Source organism: Phaenicophaeus curvirostris, chromosome 21 (genome assembly GCF_032191515.1).
Source record: "Phaenicophaeus curvirostris isolate KB17595 chromosome 21, BPBGC_Pcur_1.0, whole genome shotgun sequence".
Lineage (NCBI taxonomy): Eukaryota > Metazoa > Chordata > Aves > Cuculiformes > Cuculidae > Phaenicophaeus > Phaenicophaeus curvirostris.
This window is the reverse complement of record NC_091412.1, coordinates 7,810,334-7,828,501: the sequence shown is the minus strand read 5'-3', so window position 1 is coordinate 7,828,501 and position 18,168 is coordinate 7,810,334. Positions and strand designations below refer to the sequence as shown.

Here is an 18,168-nt window from a genome sequence, read left to right as displayed (position 1 = left end):
TGAAAATGTGTGTGCCAAGCGGCGGAGGCGTGGTGGAGCTCCTGGCTCGCCGTGACATGCTCCTGACGTACTGTGTGGTCAAGGAGCCGGGACTGGGGGGCCTGAACGAGGGCCAAGCCTTGCACTTCAGCTTCCTGACCTGGCAGCCATTCAGAGAGACCCTGCTAAGTGCTATTTCCTAAATACACTAGCTTTTCATAACAATCTTACCACATTGCTTTCCTTTACAAGCTCTCTTAAAAGAGAACTGGACTCCTTCTGGTTAATCTACACAGACTGCATTTGGAAGCCATCAGAAACTGAACTCTAAACAAAACGTTATTAATGTGTTGTAATCTGCCCTCAATGTTCCAGATGAAAAGAAAATGTTTTATAGTTTTGGAGTATACATTTTAATTGCCTTTTAAGAGTGCGTATACTTTTAGTGCTCTCTGTTATAAAACTGCAGTATCTGTTTCTTGATAACTGTTGAATGATCTCAGCTATTTTTATTAGGTTTTCTCCCCCACCCTGGTCCCCTTCCTTAAGCTACCACCACTGTAAGGTTTCTTCAGACCGTTCCCGATATTAAGGCTGGCAAACGGTTTCAGTCTAAGATAAACTCCATTATAAACAACTTCTTTACAACGTCCCCTCGCTATAAAAACATTCAGGTCCAGAATATTAGTTCGTCAAATGAACTTAGAATCCAGCTACTTTCGGTAAAAATCTGATCTAAGTAAGGGCTGAACAGAATTTCCCAGATATTTGGCCCTTCCCTGCTCAGTTTGCTCTCGGTGCCTTGTTGCTGCCATGGCTGGAAACGCTTCGCTTGGGGAGGGATACAGGAACTCAAGTTGAGACGCGGTGGTGAACCTCGTGAAAGTCATCAGAGATGTTACGGCTGCCCCTCACCTCACCACAGCTGTCGGTGAAGGTGTCTGGCACCATCTCAACCCAAGCTACTCAGACAAAGTGGGTTCACGGCAAGATCCCGCCTGAGCTGTAAGCCCTGAATTCCCTCGTGATGCAATTCCCCACTGGAATCGAAGAGCAGAGTCTACAGGGTTTTCCCGTACCCAATAGCCTTCCCTTGAAGCAGATGTTGCCTTGTACAATAAGGTCTTGTAGTACTTCTGGGATAAATAGGATGAGGATCACAAAGTTACCTGGCACACTTTCCAATTACCTCGTTACTAGAAAAGCACTTGATAAAATAAATAGAAATACAGTGTCATGAAATTAACCATGGATTTTGTTGTTCATTAAGATGCAGTTTCAACAGATGAACCCTTTTTAAGGAACCCTTAAAAATACTCAGGAGAAGTCAGGCATCTGGACATCACTGTTACCGCATTCCTACCAGGAACTGTGCTAGAGAAGAATAGATTTAACTGTCCAGTTTTAGATATGCACTCCTTAACACATTAAAGCCTGATTTCCCAGCATGTGGTTCTTGAACACCTTCACTCCTAGTTTCTTCTCAAGATAATTAGCTTTTTCAACCCCTCCAGAATTAATTCTGACTCCTCCTGTGATGCCTCTAACACCTCCCTAACACCTTTTTGACTTACAAGACATTATTACTTCATACATGCAGGGCAGGATATTCTGCAGTGGGAACTGCATTCAGTGCTCGGACAACTACCACTTCTCAAATTTTTCCTCTTATGCAATTAAAATATTTTAAACGGCAAAGCCCCTCGCTCACATTGGATCAGGATTCACGTAATGCAAGTGAACTACAGTTTATCGTTGCTCTTTTAGTCCTTTTTATCTTCAGAATCATCAGTGCTTGCAATTTTTTTTATGTTATTTTAAAAAATATTTTTCAGTATGCAGATGTGCTGGTGAAGATTAATGGACTGGGAACACCACAACCTTTTATTAATCAGTTGCAGGGAAGGCGACCGCTAAGGAACTTTTTCCATAAAGCTGCACGCATGAGTTTAACCAGCATCACTGCAGATTGCAGAGAGAGCCTCCCTCATCTCGGAGGATTTCTTCAGGGCCCTCTCTGAGGCAGCTTTAACTCAAGTTTTGCAGTGATCTTATTCGTGGATGACACTTTCTGCTAAGCTGTTCCCTGAACACTAAACAAGCCACGTCATGGGGAACCCTGTTAAGTGTCTGCAATGGTTCCCATTGTTATAAAAAGCCAATTTCTTAGTTTTTCTGCACCGTGATGGCAAGAGTCATCCTTGTTGGGGGCTCATCTCTCCAAAGTCCAACAGAACACCAGGACCTCAGGCCAAGGGGTGCAGATTTATCCTCAAGATCCTATTCCACCCCCATTCCCTGGCAGAGAGAGACCCATCAAAAATGCTTTAAAATAAAGATTATATATGGAGAGACATCTGCTTCCTGTAACAGAACAATGCAAACAAAACCCTACCCCAAAACACTGACTGAAAGCCAGCGTGCGTGCACACATTTAATTAATGGCTAGGTTAATTACACCAATTTCATTACTAATTGGATCAGTTTAAACCTGTTACATTGAAAGTAACTTGGCAGACAAAAATGGTAGCGTAATTACAAAACCAACCAGTTTCTTGAATTAAGTAGTACCAGCAATTAAATAATTCCACCACGGCTAAAGCAAACCCAACCGTAGCCATTCGTGTAGTTTTGACTCATTTTCAGCACCGTGCTATTTCTCAGTGCTGATGTCTACAAAATCCAGCATCACTACTCAAGGCAATAATTTCTGAGGGTGGATCCATTCACGCTGGTTGAAATAACTGAAAAGAATTTGCCAAAGCAACAGAAAAACAAGTTTTGTGAAAGCGTCCCAGTAAAAGGAAAACTAACCTAAGTTTTTGAGTGCTGCTTTTGTTATAAACCTTTGAGGTTTAAAAGGTTTGATTACAGTTTAAAGAATACCACCCTCACTTCCAACCTCTCCTAACTAGGACTGCTACAAAAAGCAACGTTTTCCTCCAGCAGCACAAGTCTCCAAATAGCTCTGAATTTGCCCGAACCAGAAGAAGCTGGACATCTCACAAAACCTTCGTTTTCATTGATCATATTAAATAGGTTTGAAGGCCAGCTGAGGTGAATAATAAAGCTGCTGGTTTATGATCAGCTCTCATCTCACCAACAGGTACGACTTGGGTCAACTTGAAATTAAATTAATTTGAAACAAGGAATAAATGTGAATACATTCTATGATTAAGAGAAATAAAAAGGCAAAGAACATTTATTTTTAGCTTCCTAAAGCAAACAGAAATTCTATAATTCTTTAGAAAATTAAAGAACACAAATAAATCTCCGTTTTTCATGGCTGACATTTTCTATTCAAAGACTAAGGACCTTCAGAATAAGTATTTCTAAGAACATGCTCCTCACGAGTTGCATGTTAATACTGATTGAACGGTTCCTATAAGCATCAAAAGTCCTGAAGTGTTTTCTCCTACAAAGAGATACAGAGCTCTATATGAGACAAAGAAAACCACAGAAATCATATTTAGCTCATCTCTACAACACAAAGATTCACCTCGGGGTTGTTACTGCCATCCCGTGTATAAGAGAAGACTCCATGATTCTGGAAGTCAAATAATGTTCCACCTATAAATACATCTAAAAAAAAAATAGTATTAAAAGGCTATCTTTCCCTATGTATATTCACGCTGCACATTTATCTGCTGAGAGAAGCAGATAAATTTAAAACCACTACAGTTTGTAAGAGAACGCTGCTTGGGAAATAACCTTTTGTGTCACTGGAAAAACTCGGAGTTCAATCAACTTTATTTCCAGTACAAAAGCAATTAGATTTTTCCCATCAGAAATCAGACGAAGAAGTAAATTAAGATTTGCCAGTGATGGGAATTCTTAACTTGTGGCATAAATAGAATTCCCTTATTATTTTCGGCCACTCCATTTCAAACACAATTCGTGAGAGAATAAGATATATTACAGAGTTATCACAGATATCGACATTTAAAATGAATGTTCCCTTTTTAAGCAAAAAGCTGCTTTAATTAAGCTTGAAAAAACAAACAATGAACCCACAAAGAACCAACAGACTTGGCTGCTGTTCCATTCACCCAAGAATATGACTGTACTAAGAAATCAGATTTAAACAAAACCCAAACCATTTGTATCCCTGTTACCCTCTGAAGGCTACAGCTATTTTTGTGTGTTCATCAACCATTCCTGAGAAATCAAAATACAGATAAAACCACAACTTTTAAAGTGTTTTTTTTTGTACACTCAAGGAAATAATTTTACAATGCATAATATTAATTAAAATTAAATAAACTGAAAATAATTCTGCTTCTTATAATGCATCTGAAGCATCAATAGCAGCTCCTATAGCAACAACCTCAGTGACAAAGTTCAAAATCTGTTCTTTCGTTTTTTCTTGAATAACGGGCACTTTTGTGAAAGGTTTTATCTTTTGACTTCCACGATTGATTTAAAACACTCTTTACAGGAAACAGCCTGAAAGTGTCTGTAACAGGGAGATCGTCTCGTGGTCTCCTGCAGCAGCTACAGAACATCAGATTAGAACAAGGGACAGTGTCTCTTTTTCCTAATGGTGAATATAACTCATGCTCTACAAGAAATACTCTTTTCTTTCCCACGTATAACACTGCCTGATGAAATTTTACTGAGGACCTCTTTTCACTTTGACTCATACACCATGAACCATCCTTTTCTTCCTCTGTGAGTTTATCTGAATTGTTTTAAGGTTAAACTAATTATTAATTCACAATAAATCCATAAGGCAAGAAAGCAAAAGAAAGAGGGTGGGAACTATTGTCCCGAAAGACTTCTGCAATGGCAACTGACTCCTGCCCTGGCTCCTCTCCTTCACTTCCTTGCTGATCTAGGAATAAATACACTGAACAGAGGAGGAGGGGAAAAAGAAAAGATGAATTAGATAAGACTACAGATGAGAAAAATAAAGACAGGGAATAATTTCTGAATACAATACCAGCTACCTAAAGTCTGTTTCATAATTAGTGTTTTAGAAAATATTTGAACAGTGAGGCTGATGGACTGAAACTGCCTTTTGCAGCTAAAACACGTTCCTCATTTATCCATGGATCATTCCTGTTGATTTATTCTTGGCAGCTGAGAAGATATTCTGACTGTCTGATGATAGGTTCTAAAATTTCAGATTCCCTCTGTCAACAGCTAGGTGATCATCTCATCTGCAATACCTAGTGGATCAGTGAACCTTTCTCTTCTGTTTTACTACCGATGATATTTTCTTGATGGGTATTCCAGGTACTACAGACATTTGTATCTAGGTCGTAAACCTGGGTCCTTTAAATCAGCAAAGCACCATTTTAATCATCTCACTATGGCATAAGGTGGGTCTATTCAGTACAGAAAAAAAAAGCAAGGACAGCAGAAATAATAAATAAAGGATTTGTTCTGGTCAGAAATGAAATATTGTTGCTTAAAATTAAATATTGTCATACAAAAGACTAATCAGGACATTACTACTTCTACTCAATGGCACGGCCAAGAACTAAGTAAAAAACAGATGACTGGGGGAACACAGAGGAAGAACCAGGGAGAAGGGAGAAGAAACCCCTGATTGCTTCGCACATACATAGCAGGCAACCTTTGAGGCAGACAAAGTCCAAACATTTGCCCTCAGAGTCTGGGTTTGGGTTCCTCCTACTGAGCGTTCCCTCCTGTAGGCTCAGGGGTCCCCAGCAAAAAAGTCCAAGTGTTTTATGGAAAGTGGCTGTTGCCAGAGGTCTGGCGTACAGAGAGAAGTTCTCCCTTGAGTCACAACCATGGAAAACTTTGAGTGTTCGGCTACAAAGCCCGTGTGCTGGGCTCAGCGCTGAGCATGGAGCCAGCCCAGCGCAGAGCTCAGGGCGATGAGAGGCAGGAGACCATAGGAGTTGCACCCACCAGCACTCTCCATGGGCTTGCGGCACACAAATACTCCTTTTTAAAATAGCTACATCTTAAAAGGTCATGGTGTAAAGTCATTCAATTAAAATAGTAATAAAAGAGTAAACATTAACTCCATTTTTTTCCTTAGGTCTTTCTTGCTTCCAGTTGGTATCATTTCTCCCAGACTAAGTTGCATCTTATGAATCTGCAAGTTTATCTTGATTAAAAATCTTTAACTTCTCAGTTTTCAATGGAAGAAAACTAATGTCCTTCCATTCAAAAATATCTGCTCCTTGCTCTCAAAACCCCCACCACATACTGATTGCAATGATTATAAATTATCCATGAGGCTACTGAGACAAAAGTACACTGAAATATGGTAAAAATGTCCGAAAAAAGGAAACAAAACTTCTTCATGCTTTAGTGAATGCTAGCTTTTACATTGTGCAAAGAAGACAAAAGATAGAACTCCTGGTATAGCCTGGCTGGTGGGGTCTTGCAAACACTCTGGATAGTCTTGATTGCCTAAGTTTCAATCAGAATTACTCAATAACACATTTAGAAAATGGAAACAATACACACTTTCTTAAAAAAGAAACTGAGATTAACCTATGCACGAAAAACCCACTGGACAGATCAGGGAGAGCTGTAAATTGGCCCTGCTCCATGTGAATTAATGCAGAGGCATTGATTTGTTCTAGGTTAATGATAAGGACACTCTGTTTAATTTTAGGTAGAGAACTTTCATCATCTGATTGGCAACCAGAGCTATATATTACACAACCAGAAAGCCAAATTTTGGTTTTTCAAGTGACTAATCAAAGCCAATACCTCTCTGTAGGACAAGAGAACTGAAAACACGTCTGGGATGGTCAACAGCAGTTTGTTAAAATGAAACTTGACTGCTGCCTGCACATTAATGGTTGGACTCAATGATCCGATGGGTCTCTTCCAACCTGGTTATTCTATGATTCTATGATTCCCGGCCACCAATCTGCCTCCTCATGAGGAGGACAACAGAGAGAGACAATCCTGTAGCCCTCAGGCCTTTTAGTGAAAAGTTTGCTAATGATTTGAAGCCAGTATTGAAGATACTGAGACAATCAGACCAAAGTACAGGGGCCATCTAGACCCTACACAGACACAAGTTTTTTTCATAGCAACAGGAAATACAAAAAGAAGAGCTATTCAAATAGCAACACTGTCAAAAAGACAGCAGCAAAAAGACTGGACATTAGGAAAAAATTCTTCACAGAAAGGGTCATTGGGCACTGGCAGAGGCTGCCCAGGGAGGTGGTTGAGTCACCTTCCCTGGAGATGTTTAAGGCATGGGTGGACGAGGTGCTAAGGGACATGGTTTAGTGTTTGATAGGAATGGTTGGACTCGATGATCCGGTGGGTCTCTTCCAACCTGGTTATTCTGTGATTCTGTGAAGATAAGAGGGATCAAAAAGCAAATTGCTTGTTGTGTTCTTCCTTATCTCAGAGAAATCTTGGAGGACAATGAATGTCCACCCCGAGTGCCACAGCATCCACTCCACTCGAGCGCTGGCAGGGCAGCTCCCTTTGCCCTGGGACCCATAGAGCAAGGACACAACTGCTTAATCGCGTTTATTGGCTCGGACTAGTGTGTGGAAGCAGTAACTGTAATATTTGGCACTTAGTTCTCTGTATTCAAAGAGTTAAGCTATGTCCTATAAAGATAAAAATCTCCACATTTATTATTTTGTAAGGCTGCCTAACAAATGAGGATCCAGCTGTAATTGTAACATTCCAAGCTCCGAAGGCGCCAAGTTTTACTAACTATAATTTAAACTGGTCCAGCTGATGCAGTCCAAATTCTTGTTTGGATAATCAGCCTTTGTTTAAATATGTACCAAAAAAAAAGGAAAAGCATAGGCCAGCATTAGCCTCTGGGCACGTCATGTGAGCTTATTACCCTGCAGCTCGCAGTAGCAGACACTCATGCACAAGAGGAGGATTATTTTGCTAGTATTACTGTTACCGTAACATATAATCAGACCTTCTCCCCCACTTTACCCCCCCCGCCCCTTTTTCTCCTTTTTTTATTTCCCCTCCACAATTCACAAGTCTTCTCTCCAAGTTCAAATAAAGTTGAAAGGTGAAAAGGGCAAGAAAGTTTCATGACTGGCTGTTGAAAGAGGGAGAAATAACCAGGGTCTCCAAGTTTGCATACACTAAAAGCTCAACAATTTTATATTTCGCTGCAATTCATAACTGTACAAATCCCTTTTGTTGGATCTGTTTGGGTTTAAATTAAACACTTGTTAATAATTTATAACTTAATATAATTAGAAAATAATAATAACTGTCAAGCAACTACACTCAATACATAAAGCAACTTGAGTGGCTCATTAGCCTATTTGTCAAAGCACCAATTTCTCTATATTTTACCTCATTTCTATTGGAAAGAGCAGTTAAAGAGCCACCCAGCTTGCTTGGAAATAATTTCTGCACCAGCTGGGAGCAATTCCCTAACTGCTGCACCTCACCCACGTCCAAGTGATGCTCGCTGGGTTTAAAAGTGGCTTGAGCCTGACTTCAGGAGATGCCTTAACAGAAACGAAGCAGGGACGGCCAGAACATTACACCGCTACAGAGGCGAAAAAATGCATCCCACAGCAATACACTGCACATCCTCTGCTTTAGATTTTACATCTGAATAAAGTGTATCAGCGTTTGGCCAAAATGACCGTCAAAATGAGTCATTTAATAAACAGAAAATCCTTAATTATTTATCTATGCTGGTAAGGGACCTTAGCTCAGCAAACCCAAGGGCCAGGCACGAAGCTGCTTTCCCTACAGCTTAACACAAGCAGAATAAATACTCGTGTTTGTTTGCTGAGGAATAAAACTGATTTCTAAAGTGTCACTTTTCATGGTTCTCTCAGAAAGCAGAGTGGGGATGCCTGCACTGGGCAGTGTGTGGTACTTATATTTGATACAGATTAAGGTACTCAAACATTATCCAAATACATACAAATCCCCTAAATCATCAATATTGTTGCAAGAAATCTACTACATTAAGGTAGAACAAGGCAAATTCAATTGCATATACTGAGTCAGAACATCAACTGATTAAGATCTATGGAATCTCACTTCAATCATGACAATATTCATCAGCCAGAATATCTAGTCCATTCGAGATAAAAGTAGCCATATAAATGTTCATTGTAACTGATAAACTAACAGCTGTGATCCTCTGATATCAAATATCAGCGAACACTAGACAGCTCAGCTCATTTTTATCACTTTCTGGTCCTTGTGAGTACCTACACTAAGTCTGTTCTTGTTGCGTAGTCATTTATGCTATTAGAAAATGTCACATCTAAGTAAATAAAGCATGGAAGTCCAGATTAAAAAATTAGTCTCTGGTCTCAACTCAGCCAGTCTGTCCAGATCCTGAGCTCGTGTAAACGGATTTGAAGTCACTGGTGCCAGAACAACTTACATCAGACAGGATCTGCTCTTATTTTCATCTATTTATCTGATACAATTCCTAATTTACCTACTGAACAAGTCTCTTGTCTTTTCATGCCCTTCAGCTCCGTCTCTTCCTTTTGACTTTATTTCTTCCGTCTCACTGTCTGTAAATGGAACACATCTATTTGCATCGAGCCATCCTCCCTCCACCTTGCAGCTCCCTTCATCATCTCTTTTTCCTTTCATTCTTCCCCTCCTAAACCTGCCCTGGCTTGTTCCCATGCTTTGCTGATATTTATTATCCATCATTCTGTAATATTTCACGGAAGAAGAGCTTCAAAGATTGCACATTATTTAACAATCACAACAGTTCCCAGAATATTGTGCAGTCCATGCTGAAGCTGAAGAGCTACACAATTTCCTAATGTATGAATAGGCTGTGGGGTCCTTGAAAGTCACCATATAAATGAGGACAGCAGTCAGAGAACAAGACTTGTTTTTTAAAAAATAAAAGCCTCCCATGCTTCTCTCAGAAATCAAATTCTGCCCAGGGAGGAATCAGAAGATGTCATTCTGGCTAATTGGTGTAAGTCCTTATAATTCATCTTTTTTAATTCTTTAACCATTAGATAAATGTGAAAGGTTTCCTTTTTTAAGTGTATCTTCTAAAACACATGGAAAAAGATATGAATCAATAAAATTGATTCACAACATATTGTTACTTGAGAAAGGATTACAAGGTTGGATCTTAACATCATATACCTAAAACCATTTCTTGTTTCACTGCCTTTATAGTTCCAAAAACCCCCTGTACATTTTGGAGACAAAGGCCTTTATCCTTTTAAGTGCTCTGGATTTCATGCCAATCTCCCAATACAAAGCAGACTTCAGACTTAAACCCAAGAGAAATGGTCTCAGAAAGATTAGATTTTCCACCACAAAATAAAACCCTTGTGTGGTGAACCATCCCAGCTTCAACACTGCCTTCCTCCTACGTACTTGTTCGACATGGAGAAACACACCCATCCCTATTGCCTCTCTTCCGAAATGGAAGTGGTTTTATCATTCCTCTCCTGCTGTGCCTGCCAGTTTTTGCATGGGTAGAACTTCCAGAACTATCATACGTACCTGAAACTAGGGAGGAACGGCAACCAAAATCTGCAGATTTATTTATTTTTATTCTTATTCTATACCATTTTGCTGTACAGAAAAAAAGCACGTCATGCCCTTAATATTAGCGCACAGAATTCACTCTCCTTCCTGATCCAATACAGATAAAATCTGTATGAGTGACATAATGAATATAAAGAACACAACTGGATGAAAAATTCTTCTCAATCAGCAAGATATTTTTGAGAGTTACCCGCCAAGGACGTGCACCTCTAAAAGGAATAGTGTAGTACAGGGGATTATTTTTGCTAAGTATCTAGCAGCTCAACGAAAATGAGAGAAAACTTTCTTAAACTATCCATTTGGTAGAAAGGTATTTTATCAATTTTCTCCATATTAGAAAACACATATTTAGGATATTTTGAAATCTGCTGCTAGTAATGAAGTAGAACATGCAAGGAAAGGAGAACTCTAGACTTAATATAATGTAACTGCTGAGGATTAAATTTGAACATCACCAAAGCCACAGTAAAAAGAATGAATTCAAGAGTCAGAAGATTAAAGCTGCAGGTAGTCAGCTTAGGACTGGTGTGCCACAGATGGAAACTTTCTTGACAACACGCAGTTTAAATTCTAGTTAGGATATACTATGATTAAATGCTTCTGCAATTTTTGAGTACATCACTTCTTTCCTACCGGCTACTGTAATACAAAAGACATCTCTTGCAAACATATAACTAGTAAAAAAAAGTGCAAGTAAAAGCCATTTAGGTTTCCAGCAAAGACATAAAAGCGAAACAGCTAATGGACATCCAAGGTAGTCAAACAATATCTGCAAAATCCATTAGTTACGAAAAGTTCTGGAGGGTTCAGTTTTTACTGTAAAACCTGTAAAAACTCAGTATCCAGTTTCTCTTTTGGGACACTGAGGTGTGAAGATCCAAATGATGCTGGAACTGAACTTGTATATTTGAACCTTTTGAACTCCGTCTGCCCTTCATAAATTACTTTACCACTAGCTTTAACACATTTCTAACCTACTGTGCTAGCAAAAGAAGGAATCATTAAAATAACTGAAAAACTTTATAACGCTTCCAATGGAATTTGTCTTTGTTCAAAAGGTGCACACCTATAACAGACCCGTGGGATAAGAAAAGCCTCCGGATAGTCCAGTGAAATAACATCTGTCTTCACGCTACTGAAAACAAAGCAGCAAACCCCCCTCCTCAAACTCAAACCCATCTAAAGTAAACGAGTATAGCACCGTATAGAAACAGACAGTTCCTCCTTTCCATCTGGAAACACTGTCAAATGGAAGCAAATTCCACAAAATTCCCAGCTGATGGACTTTGCATCTCACGATCGACACAAGCTAGCGGCAGCCCTCCCCTCAACATCCCATCAGCAGCAAAACATTTCAATTTTTCTTCCATCAGAAGCACAAAGAGGCAACAAAACAGAGGCACAGAAGAAGCACTGGAAACACAGCCTCACTTCAAGACTTCAAGAGCTCTTTTGCCACTCCTTTTAGCCCTCTCCTTTTCTCCGCAGGACTCCGCTGCCACGCAGCAGGGGTAGCAGCCAGCAAGCACAGGGAAGGCAGAGCACAAACTGCTTTTTGCAAAGTTACATCCCCGCCTAAGTGTGAAATTTATATCATCCGGATTTATAACAACAGAACAGTTGTGGGTTTTTTAAATACAAAAAAACGGGTAGCGCCGTCCCGCTTGGCTCTTAACAACCCCCCAGCAGCCAGGCAGCAGAGTGCTGAACAGAAACACTGGCTGGGGAGAGGAATCTGGGAATCACTTGCTGCAAATCCCATAGTCCCCTGTTTCCAGTGCCTAGGAGAGCTGGTTGTACCTTCAAGTATGAAGAGCAACATGAAGAGCAACACTCGGCTTGTGTGGCCCCAGGCAGGGATGTGCCACCTCATTGGAGAGGGCTCCAGGCAGCAGCCGGGAGACACGGAGGTCCTGCAAGATCCGCTCTGGCATGGAGGACTAATCTGTGTCTCTGTGTGGGTGCAGATGACTTCTAGAGCTTCTCAGACCCTTGGGGATCTGCTTCCCACCCCTCTCTACAAGGTAGATCATGGACGTTGGGTGGTTGCTAACCCAAAACTTGGTGCTGAGTATTTTACTAGAATGTGACAAGCAACCCTAAAGAATTTACAGTCTTTTTATTTTTTTTTTCTTTCACAGGCATCGTCACCTTGACCCAGAACTCCAGGCTTGAACCTTGACTTGTGCAAAAGATAAAACTCTTGCCACCCCCTCTGCAACTCCTAAATCAAAAGCATCATCAAACGTGGTGCAGTAAAATAAGCCCTTACACTTCTGTTTATTTTAACTGCAACAGCTCTGGTTGCATTCAGCGCTACATGGCCCTGGGGATGTGCCACTCTGAACAACGCAGAGGCAGGGTCACCATCCTACTGCCTCCACAGAGAAACAAAGAGGAAAGAGATTCACACAACCTCTACGGGAGAGGCTGAAATAGTTTAGATATAAAACATTAATCCAACTTCAAGACAGTGCCCATAAAGATTCTTAATTCATTTTAAGCTTTGAAGAGATCCTACAGGAAGGATGGGGAAGCCCAAAGAAGGGAACCTCAGCGAGACGGCAGCCCAACTGCTCAAACACAACGTTAACTTCTTGCTGTTGGCCACATACGTACAGTGAGCAGATTTCTCATCATTATTTTTGAGACTGTCAGCACGTTTATAGACAGTCAGTCATTGGGATTTAGGAGAAAAAACTGAGATCCAGTAAGAACGGACAGGCTGGTTCACAAACGAGACAATAGGTGGTCATAAGCAAAATACTCTGCAAAAAGGAGATTACTTTCTCTTACACCTTTCCTGCCCGCAGAGAGGGCTCAGCATTCAAAGCTGTGTGCCTGCCAATGCCTGTGCAGGAACTCTTCAGCTCTCATCCCAGTTTCATAAGGACTTTCTTTAGTTCCAGGAAAGTCACCTAATGTTTTTTTTCTGTCTCAGCTTTGTCACTCAGAAATGAGGAAACTGCCCATCTTCCTCTCAGAGGAAAGCTAAGGGAAATAATTAGTATCTGAATCAAGAGGTCATCTAGTATAAAAATACCGCTTTTCTCTTTGGATTAAAATGTTATCATACAGTATCTGGACACCGTATTTCAATTTCTATTTAAAATGATCTTGCTAAGCAGCAAAGGGACACAGCAGCTCCCATTTACAGGTCACCTCAGGTCTCCTAAACCAACTGTGCCCTGGGGTTTTAGCGAAACTCAAGAATTCCAAAAGCAAAGCACATTGCCCTTAGTACATAAAATGCTTCTGATTCACAGAATGACACAAATGTACAAGAAAAAAGGATGTCTGATTATTTTTTGTAATGGATGGCTTTTAGATGGACAGAATACACTTACGCATTTCTTAAGCCACCAAACAGCAAGTGATTTTTAACAATGGGCTTGTGTGAAGTGCTACTTGCTTATCAAAAAGAGTCAAGAGAAAGAATTTCAGGGGTTGAACTCTCACTGCGTTTTAAGCCCTGAACAAAGAATAAGATGCTGTAGCTGCACAAATGTGTGCTCCTTCATATTGTGGGAAGGCAGCCTGTTCAAGCTGCCCATGCTCCGAGACATGATGCTACCACAACTCCTTAATATTTCAGATGAATAAAGTTTCACGAAATTATATGATATTTAGAAATAAAATGAATAAAAAAGGAAAACGACAAAACTTTTTGAGCTATGTAGTTTTCCTACAGAAGTTCATGTCATGGTTTGCCTGTTTAAGCAATAAGATGCGTGCAATCTAGGGCACAGTTAAATGTGTACTGGCACTCTATGAAATTACCAACTCCGTTAATTATAACTCCTAATGAGATCTGATATCTGACCACGAGACCAGCCCTCACCATGTGGATGAACACAGGTGTTTAAAGAAGTGATCACTGAAGATTATGTAGATTAACCTGCTTTACTTCCCACTTGCATGAAGAAAGGCTTGTGGTTTTGCATTCCCTCTCCCCCAGACCAGACTGGTTTTCTTTTCCTTGCATCCTAGCTTGGAAATGAGCTCTCTATCATTTTTAGACTTTTGAGGCTTCGTAGAGCACTTTCTGAAGATCACTTTGGAAAATGGTACCACGCTTCAAGCCAGACAGTTGCAGGTATAAGCCTTTAAAAAAAAGGCCAACAACTACAGTGGTCATCAATATTTTTTGTATAAATCTATTATCAACATAAGCCAGTATTTTCCAGACAATCAAAGTATCTCAGTATCGTGTATGGGTTCTACAGTCACTACATCTCTTAAGATCGAAAGGACATATATTTTCTGACATTAAACAACCAGTAGACGAGGAACCAAACCCAAATCACAGCAACAACCCCCTCATCAAACCCAAACCTATAAAATTTAGCTATTTCAGAAACCAAAGGTACACGTATCCAATTTTTTATCTCTTGGAGCTCATTGGTTCTGGAATCACAAGCAGCGTCAGTAGTTAAATGCACAGGCTGATCTCATCTAAGAGCTATGGGTTCATCTGTTGGGTACCTTACAAAATAGCAGAGATCAGTCCTGATGCAAACGTTAAGTCATGAGAATAACATTACATAATGTAAATTAACATTTTGTTGCACAAGAAAGCAAATCTAAATGCTTTTTTCTCGGAAGCCCAGTGATACCCTAGAACACATCACACACACGACAAGACAGCATAAATGAATTAAATATTTTTAAAACCGTTTTTGTATGTTATACCATTTTGTTTTAAATTTTGTTTCACTAGTTGAATATCTCAGAGACAAGAAAAAACACGCTGCTGGTGAGGTAGTAAATCATACCAAGCGAGCTAAGGTTTTTAGATGAAACGAGAAGCTGATTACACTTGCACCGAGTATACCGGTCACTAAGCGTTTCTGGATTGCAGGGATAAGATACTCTCTTTGCTTATTACTGCCTTCTTGATCCAAAGAGATTTAAGCAACTGTTTTCAATTAGATGTTTTTAAGCTAGTAAAACTGCATCCATAAAGACATATTTATAGAACAACTTAAAACTAGAAGAATTGAAATGACTACAGAACTGATGAATTCCATTCCCCTGCTCCCCTCAGAATCATTTACTGACCATTAAGGAGCAAAAAGCACTGCAATTTTATGAATTAATCCACCGTCACAAAATTAAATCAGATACACTAGTAGGGATAATGACAAACTGGTGGCTCCAGCGTTGCCAGTTTTTCAGGTGATACAAGTTCAAGTCGTCTGTGCTAGTGGCCACTCTGTTGGAACAAACATGAACATAAAAGGTAACATTAAATGTGCAGCAGCACCAACTGAATCAATCCTGTCACTGAGAAAGCAGACTCGTAATAAGCAGCATAGGGTAAATATTGCATTTTAGTAACGATCCAACTAGTTCGAAGACTGCCAGACCTCAGCACGTGGAAATAAAGGAAGACACAGTAATGGAAGTAAATGAAAGAGACTATACTTGTTTCCCTCTGGATTCCTGAACACAAGAGCCCAGCAGTGTGGCTTTGCTACACATGACTGCTTTCATCCCCACTAACCTATGACTAATATTCCGAGATTTACAGGAACAAAACTGAGCTTTGATAGCTTTCCTCCCCTGTTGCTTAAACAAAATTTGCCTAAAAAAACCTGCAGCATGTGACTACAAATATTTGCGAGATGAGTTGCCTTATCTCAGTCATTGAAGAACACGCAGCAAGAGCAGAGGCTTCCCCAAGAGCCTGCTCAGAGATGGCCTGAGCCACGGGCAGGCACACCCTCTCCTCTGTCAAAGCCAACAGCTCCATTAATCAAGTATCTACTAACATCTATACCCTGTATCCAATTGCCTCGGGTTAGCTCTAGTTGGAGGCAAATAACTGGTGAGGGAACTCACAGCTACAGAGGGGTAGGGGCAGCACACAGCCCCGTTCCAGCCCTGCCTCCTCCTGCTGCAAATCCCAGTTGAAGCAACTCGAGTCCACCTGCCACCCTAAATTTCAACTTCCCTACACACTTCTATAAGACCAATTTGTTGCTACCTAAGCACATGGTCATGAAAACTCTTAAAAGCACATTAACAGTGGAGTGGCTTTAAGATCCAAATACATCATTTAAACATACATATTTTATACATTTAATACCCTTCCGAAACAGGCCATAAATACAAATGGATATTACAAAGCAAGAACCAGCGTCTCGGCTTTCTTCTGTCACAGGGTGGCCTTCACGTGGGCACCTTGCACAGTGGGTGATGGTCACCACACCGAGAACAGCCCCATGCCCCGCAGATGGTCTGCACCCTACCCATCCTCATAGAGCCACGGTAACAAACAACTGGCAGACGCAACTTTCCTGCTGAGCCTCAGAGAGCAGTGCCAGCCAACCCTCAGCACCTTTTGATCTTGGAAAAAAAGGGTAAAGCTGGGTATGAGCGCTTAGGGGAACCCTGAGGTGCCTCCGTCCTCACGAGCTACATGGAAAAGAAAGAAAAGAGGGCAGAAAGAATTCAAGTAGTGACATAACCATTGTTTTCTGTTCAATAATGTGAAAGAAACAGAAAGATGTAGCATGGCAGTCATCCTTCCAATCTCGCGTATGGCTCTTGCTACAGTCCAAAGCTGCTCGGACAGGCAGATCGTTAACGTACTTACTGAAATCACATAATGCATCTAGATGAAGCTGCATAAATACACGAGATTCACCCTTCTGAATGAATATGGCTCTGATTTCTAATTGGTTTTGACCTTGTTAACAACATGTTAAGAACCAAGATTGAAAATATTTCTGCTAAATGAGAAACTGGAGGCTAGTCCCATGCCTTTATTCACACAAGTGAATGCATGGTAAAGGATGGCACTGATAAGAAAACATTACAAGGCAAACCCAAAAGCAGATTTTCATACAGCTGTATCCAAATTGTCAGAGCAAAGCTACGGAACAGAAGTGAACATAAAAGCAAGTGAAATAACATGAACGGTAAAGCAGTAAACAATTTTGCCTAAGGCACAACACTAATGCAAGACTAACTTCAAAGCACCAACTGAACCAACAAAGGTGACAAACAATATGCATAATAATAAACTTAACCCAGCACTCCCTCCCTTTTCTTCCTTTAATCAAGATCAAACACAGCAGAAAGGAACACCACATAGCATCACCATCATCTTGAAGCACATCATTGCTGCATGACAAATCACTTGCTCTGGCTGGATGAGAGCTGGAAGGGAAGGAGAAGCACAGAGGGATAAGCACAGCTCCTGCTCCTGGCTCTGAAGCTGGTGACACACCAGGTACACCGAGCCTCTAGAAGACGACTGTCTTGGGTCATTAACAAGCAGGTATGTGTGCATCTAACTCAGGAGTGGTGTAAGCTGTAGAGATACATAATGCCTGCGGTGCAGAAAACTTCACGTGAACGTAGAGCTGATTATAAAGCTCTTCCACTTACAGCGTGCTACCAACGAAATACTGCTAATTCTGTAATTACAAATACGAGGTTAGTACCTCTTCAAAACTTCTGGTTTGATAACAGCTTCTGGAATTTAAAACAGAACCTCCAAGCAAGTTCTAGTCTTGCTCATGAAATGCTTGGAACTCTTTCACTTTATATACTGAACAAGGTATATAAACTAGACTACAGAACTTGCACTACAAGTTTCTTCAAATAAAATAGGCTGAAACGTTATGTTAAGGTAAATCCACCAAATTAGAAGCTTTATTCTGCTGGGTTTTTTTTTTCTAATTATGATTTATGATG

The 18,168-nt window shown here is 40.4% G+C and overlaps 1 protein-coding gene across 9 annotated transcripts in view; it reads right to left on the bottom strand.

Moving 5' to 3' along the window:
- BCAS3 (BCAS3 microtubule associated cell migration factor) overlaps positions 1–18,168 on the bottom strand; it is a 344,616-nt gene that overhangs the window by 95,568 nt on the left and 230,880 nt on the right. The window contains exon 24 of one of the 9 annotated variants that reach the window (XM_069874136.1): positions 15,523–15,676. The exons of the other annotated variants lie outside the window; for them this stretch is intronic. Within the exon in view, the coding sequence (XP_069730237.1) occupies positions 15,651–15,676 (26 nt within the window). The 3' untranslated portion in view covers positions 15,523–15,650. Of the gene's footprint in view, positions 1–15,522; positions 15,677–18,168 lie in introns of those variants that run through there. 9 annotated transcript variants of the gene reach the window in all.